General features: G+C 33.6%; 1 protein-coding gene across 2 annotated transcripts; it reads right to left on the bottom strand.

The window, feature by feature from the left end:
* Positions 1 to 1483: 1483 nt before the first annotated feature.
* Positions 1484 to 5503, bottom strand: LOC145062570 (putative E3 ubiquitin-protein ligase RING1a). Of its 2 annotated transcripts, none has more exons than XM_079010154.1 (10): positions 5296 to 5503; positions 5139 to 5190; positions 4025 to 4083; positions 3830 to 3911; positions 3610 to 3730; positions 3391 to 3432; positions 2717 to 3211; positions 2376 to 2483; positions 1995 to 2138; positions 1484 to 1794 (listed from the first exon to the last, which is right to left on the bottom strand). In XM_079010154.1, the coding sequence occupies exons 1-10, from the start codon at positions 5417 to 5419 to the stop codon at positions 1759 to 1761; spliced, it is 1263 nt and encodes a 420-aa protein (XP_078866280.1). In that variant the 5' UTR covers positions 5420 to 5503; the 3' UTR covers positions 1484 to 1758. The 2 variants fall into 2 exon arrangements, with proteins under 2 accessions (XP_078866280.1, XP_078866281.1); XM_079010155.1 differs by having other exon boundaries at positions 5139 to 5187.
* Positions 5504 to 6355: the final 852 nt, after the last annotated feature.

Raw genomic sequence — 6355 nt, 5'->3', positions numbered from 1 at the left:
ACTACCCTTCTACTAACAACACTTATTTAATTACAAATGTATTTAATTGGCAGCACATTATGTGTCACAAGTACCACAACAGATTGACTGACTGTAGAGGTGATTGCGAGGTGTTTTTGTGTTGGTTCCTAGAAGCATTGATCACCAGGAAGTCGTATTCTATAAACGGTCCAAACGTTACATGGGTTATGTCATATCGTAAACGACTGACATAAATATTTTGGAATAAGATAACTTGAACATTGTAATATTTTTAAACAACTGCCTTTGGTTTATAAATCTATTTGGTTTTTGTTAAAGATGTCAACGGGGACAAACGACATCCCCGCCCCCACCCCCGAAATTCCCGTGTTCCCCCGTCCCCACTCCAGCCCCCGAAATCTCTTACCTCTCCACCCCCGCCCCCATATGGGCCGTCTTTTTGGGCTAAAGAAGCTACTTTTTGTGCTAAAAGAAGTTCTTTTTAAGCTAAAAAATTATTTGTTAGGTAAAAAATAGTTATTTATAACATAATTTTAATGTTAAAAACAAAAATATTATACCATCTCAAAAACATTATACTAACAACTTAAAAACATGGTATTTTGTTGACTTTTAGAAGCTCAAAATCATTGTTATTATTTATTATATTTATATAACTAATATATATATATATATATATATATATATATATATATATATATATATATATATATATATATATATATATATATATATTAATGTAAATAATATATTAACGAGGACCCCATTCGGGGTTCGGGATGGGACTGCCCATCCCCGCCCCCGAAATTAGAACGGAAATAAACATTACTCCCGCCCCCGATTTTTTAAATAAATATCTCCCATAGAGGATCGAGGTCCCACATAACTTTTTGACATCTCTAGTTTTTGTTGATTTTAAGATTATCCATTGCATTTTATTTAATATATAAACAAAACTTCTAAAAAAAAATAATAAAAACATATTTACACAAATAACAATAAGAAAACGTTATGGAATCATACTAACACCGAAGGCCTGTCTGAAATGAATATACATTATATAAAGGGTAAGGGAAATTGAGTAATCTAACTCTTGAAAAAACAAAAAATAAAACAAAAAAATAATAAAATAAAATAAAAAATCAAGTGTTCCGGAACCATGGTCCGGAATCGTACTCTGAAACCATGTGTTTGGGAAAATATGGTTACTTTACAAAAAGAAAAAAACGATAGAAAAAACTTTGGTCATTTTTGTCAAAAAAAAAAAGTCATTTATAATGGTTAAATTACTCATTTATAAGGACAAAAAAGTCATTTTTGTCCCTAACACTCCCTTAGGCCGAACAATGTGGTAATAATGAGGCTGGTGTTTACCAACAATCCAAGCCACATAGGATACCGACAGCAAAAACACTTCCACATTGAGGCTGGCGTTTACCACTTATACACCAATTTTTACATAACTTTTACAGGTCGTCATTCTCAAATTCCGTAAACGAACTTTAGGTCAAACAAAAGGGTGTCCATCATATTACCTGCCATTTTGAACCAATACAAACCTATATCTGTAGACCTTTTTTTTTTTTTTTTTTTTTCAGCCACTGTAATATAAAAAGATAGTTTAATGTATTTACCTCAGTTCTTGTACACTCTACCATAATTTATATTCATAAGTTCACTAACTTTCTCTCACATATCCTCCCATTCTTCCGCCCTGGTTTGACTAAAAATAAGTAACAAGCTTTCCAGGACAAATACAGCTTCACAATGACTTTATTACCCAACAACCAACTTCTTCCTGTAACCTATTGTCTGTACACACCAAAAAAAAATAGGGTTATGATTGGGAACTTTTTTTAGCAATGTAAAAATAACAAATGAAATGTTTTCTTGTTTAAACGCATCCCCTAAAAAGAATTAATTAACAGAACAGAAAGGTGAGTCAGGGACGAGATCTCTCATTTGTGTAAAAGACATAAACGCCCTTTTCTCGGGAAAGTAAGTGAGTGTACCAGATTGTTTTGGCTTGAAGTTTTGACAAGATCTAACAAGATTTGATGTTCTTCCAATGGTGAAAGATTGTGTTCTGAATCATCTCCTTTCACAAGCAATAACTCGATTTCGTTGGCTTGCATATTGTTCTCATGAGCAACAAACTAATTATAAACATGCATCGGTTAAGGCAAGAAATAGCAACATACTTTCATTGATTTGTTTATTACAAGTTATAAGTTATAACTACTTTTGTATTGTGTTTCCCTATTATTACAACATTGTACTTATTGGAAAGTATCATAAGAAAAATATTTGAAGTATAATGTTGTTAATAGAAAGAAATGACCAAAATATTGTATCAGTTTGTGGAAAGATTAGATGTAGAAAATATGTTTTACCTGAGAGATGTTTGTAGTTGACATGGTGGACTTGCAGCAAACAAATATAGTCTTCAAATTGGGCATATTTTGCTCATCCAATGATATGAGCTTCAGATGAATTTCCAGCTGGAGAATAGCATATAGTCATCAAAAGTTTCGAGTGTTGAATGAAATTTTGGGTGTGTTTGGTGTGATGGAATAGAATCACAAAGGAATGGAATACATGATTACATTCCATTATCATGTTTAGTTGGTTTGAAGTTGAAGGAATGAAATGATTGCATAATATTGCAAATTTCCATTCCATGACGGAATGTCAATTCCATTCCATCACACCAAACACCACCAAACTTACTTACCTTATCATCATTTCTTGGCAACTTTTGAAGATGATCAATCAGCTTTGAGATATGACCATTCCTCCCAATTTTACCACCACCACTACTTTGACCACCATGTCGCGTATGACTCCGCATTCCACCCCTACCCCATGCCAAAATCTCTGGACCATTTTTTCTAATTCCATCTCTCTCATTGGAAATGGCATCACAGATTCCATTCCCGCCACTTGATTGACCTCCTGACCATCTTTTGTACCTTTTGAGTTTGACTTCTGTTGAGGGCTCAGGCTCATCTGTAGATGATGAATATTTGTCTCCATTATCATTATCAGCATCCAGGTCGTTTTCGGAAACTTGGGGTTCGGTGGATTTTTGTCTTTTTCTTCCCCTCAGATTTCTAGGGTTTGACTGTGACCTTCTCATGAAGGCGGTGGCTGTCGCTTTAGCAGTTGCACGTTTTTTTCCTAATGCTTCCAGCTGGCGCCGAGAAGTTTGGGCTATGGATGCTTGGATCTGTCCAACAACATTTACCCAATTATAACATTCTACTTTCATTTTATTTTCTTATAATTATGACAATTGTATTTTGAAATATCTACACAATTATAGAACGTGAAAATTGTTATAATAAACAGATAAATGAAACTACAATCATGTATTCTAATTAAACCTACAAATAAAGTAATCTACACCTGTTTATTCCGAGCTTTTTCCTCTTCATGAAAGGCCAATTCCTGCATTCAGGCATCACATATTCACATCACAGTGAAGAATGAATAGGTAATAGGTTAAACACAATTACAGCAATGTCACCAGAGTTTTAGCAATTTCACTGATATAGATGGATAGATTTTTCAATTATAAGAAAAATAAATGAAAGTGCATTTAGTGATAGGTAATAATGTATGTACCTCTTCCTCATATTTATCAATGTCAGGGTACAAGAGTGCAATCAAGGCATCATAATTAGGATCATCCCTCAATGATCGGCGGCTTGCACAGTGAGCACGGCATGCAGGGCATTCATTGTTCCTGTTGCATATTGGTCAAACAAAGTCAAAGATCATAAAAAAAAAAACAAAAAACAAAAATCAGATAAGCATTAGAACATTTAAAATTTCTAATACATACCCAAGTCTCATGGATTTGTCAATGCACTCTCTACAAAACCGGTGAAGACATTCCATAACCTTTCTGGTCTTCCGAATTATACCTATTGATGAAGAGGTAGTGATTAGTGATTACAAGCTTTTTAGGGCTTATTTTGATGATGAGGGTGAGGATGAGGAGGGTATTTACGTCTTTAAAAAGAAGTCAAAATAGTACCTAAACAAATTGGGCACTGCACTTCCTTGCGAACATCAGCCAATTTTACATAAACAAATCTGTAACACAGTCCAAAAAGAATAAATTACTGAACATTCATAAGCATGTTTGTTGATTGAGTAATATCAATTTGAATACCTTTTTTAAAATTTAAATAATATGGTGACACTTGGAGCAATATTTTGTGTGTGCTTTGAACTATATGCATTTTCAGAAACTGGAAGTGGCTACTTATCTTTTTCTGATTTACAGAAGAACAGAGGCATTTTCTATTTCTATTTTTATTTTATTGTTGACTTAGTTACTACATACACCGATAATCAATCCATTGAGGGACTGCATATATGATTCTAAATATTAGCTCATTTTCTCATAGAAAATAATTGGTCCACAAAATTCCATTGAGGGCCTAGCTCCTCATATATATATGCAAGGACAAATTGTTCTACTCTTAAGTTCTGATACATTTTGGAAGTCAAAGATGAACGTATCCATAACAGTGATAAAAATAAAAATATTTAATTCATAAATTACATGTAGGTCAGATGAGATTTAGTGGTTTCCATGTTATATCTAGTTCTTCGTTGACTTTTCAATAAGTTCTCTTTGTAAAGACAAGTCACACCAGAAAATCAGACACTGCCTTTGCCTTTGCTTAGAAGCTATTTTTTGATCTTGATGTCAACCAACATGCATAAAAGCACCATCCAAATTCCAGTTTACATTGTGAAAAAGACGATCACAACCAATTTCCTCAGACAAAACACACCTAATTTTAAAATATAAAAAATATGAATTTAAAAATGGAGTTGGAGAAGCAAATCAGAGGGATATGCAGATAGCTACGGAATTTCCTTACACTGTTCGCTTGTTGACATCCAACTACTACTCTACCAGAATTAAGAAGCACCGATAGGGTAAATCACCATTTAGTGAGACTAATAACTCAAATTCATAAAAAAAAAACATGCATATCTTCAATCGCAAGTGACAATACGAACAGTTAAAAGCACGCTGATCAAATTAACAATCACAATACAAACTCAAACAGAAACATAGGGCAAGTTATCTGTGTATATATAGATAGAAATAGAAAGAGAGAAGGCGAACACACTCGTCTTTGTCGCTGCTACTAGAGGAAGGGCTTCCATCGTCATCTGACTCTGCTGATCAAGCAAACCAAAATTCAAGTAATAAACACGAATGCGGATCAGTAAACCACGTAATTCGAACGTATAACTACTAAAATCAGAAATAGTTTACGAACAAACCTTCTCCCTCTTGTTCTACGTCGTCTTCTTCGGATTCTCCGGAAATATTCTGATTAGTACGTTGCAGCTCAACATCATCCTCATCTCCGGACAGAGAATCATCCGAATGCTTTTGAATAGGCATTTACTCTACACGCCGCCGGTAGAACCACCGAACGATATTGAGAGAGAGAGAGAGAGAGAGTAGTGTTGTGATACGCCGAATTAGCCTTTTGTATTACAATCAGAATGTTGGATTTTCCCAATTTCTACCCTCGACTTACGTGATAAATCATAAACGAGAGACACGCATGCATTTTTCGGGTTAAATGTGTAATTTTATATATAAAAATTATTTTTTGTATTTTCACATTTACTCCCCATCTAGTATTCCCGTACCAAATCGTGGTTGTGGTCTATCGTAGTCAATAAAAGTGTAAAATTGGGGCAAAACATTTCATTAAAATTGGGGCAAACATTTCATGGAAAGTTATGAAAGAAAAAAAAAATTAAGCGGAGGGCAGAAGTCTTGGAGACATGAATAAATTTGGAATGGATTAGGATTAGTTTAAAAGTAGATTAAATTTATAAAAAAATAAAAACAATTTTATTCAAATTGGTTAAAGTTAAGAGATGTAATATAAGTTACATGTGTACAAGTCATCGGTGGGAACTTGATATGACTTTAGATGTATAGTACCCCAAAATCCCAAATTGGATTGTGTTAGCTTCAACCTTTGTCTCGAAGAACTTTACCTTGTTCTAGCCGGTTAATAGGTCTTACATTGGGTCTTGAAAAAACGATCCCAAATCGGGTACAAAAGAGTTTGTCTACCAGTCACATATGAACAATGGAAAATATAAAGTCGATAATTTATTATTTTATTATATATAGTAGGAGAAAATTCGTGTGTTGCGCATAAATAAAACTACAATGATTAAAATTATAACTAATATATTGCGTTGATAACAATAATATAATTATATCATTAATACATATATGGTAGTAAAACTTTGTTTCTTCTTAACTCTTCTTCCCCAATCTTATTGTTGAAATCCTAACAATCTAATCAACAACCAT

This window comes from Lactuca serriola, chromosome 7 (genome assembly GCF_051521515.1).
Source record: "Lactuca serriola cultivar US96UC23 chromosome 7, Lser_US96UC23_V15, whole genome shotgun sequence".
NCBI lineage: Eukaryota > Viridiplantae > Streptophyta > Magnoliopsida > Asterales > Asteraceae > Lactuca > Lactuca serriola.
The sequence above is the reverse complement of the archived record's forward strand: the minus strand, read 5'-3'. Positions and strand labels throughout refer to the sequence as shown.

What these genes read in the sequence shown, in the direction of transcription:
- LOC145062570 (XM_079010154.1), bottom strand. Translation starts at nt 5,419, where the DNA reads ATGCCTATTCAAAAGCATTCGGATGATTCTCTGTCCGGAGATGAGGAT. An exon ending in AGTAGCAGCGACAAAGACGA is followed by an intron (nt 4,084 to 5,138) that starts GTGTGTTCGCCT and finishes ACTGTGTTACAG; the next exon opens with ATTTGTTTATGTAAAATTGG. An exon ending in AAAAAGCTCGGAATAAACAG is followed by an intron (nt 3,212 to 3,390) that starts GTGTAGATTACT and finishes GTTGTTGGACAG; the next exon opens with ATCCAAGCATCCATAGCCCA.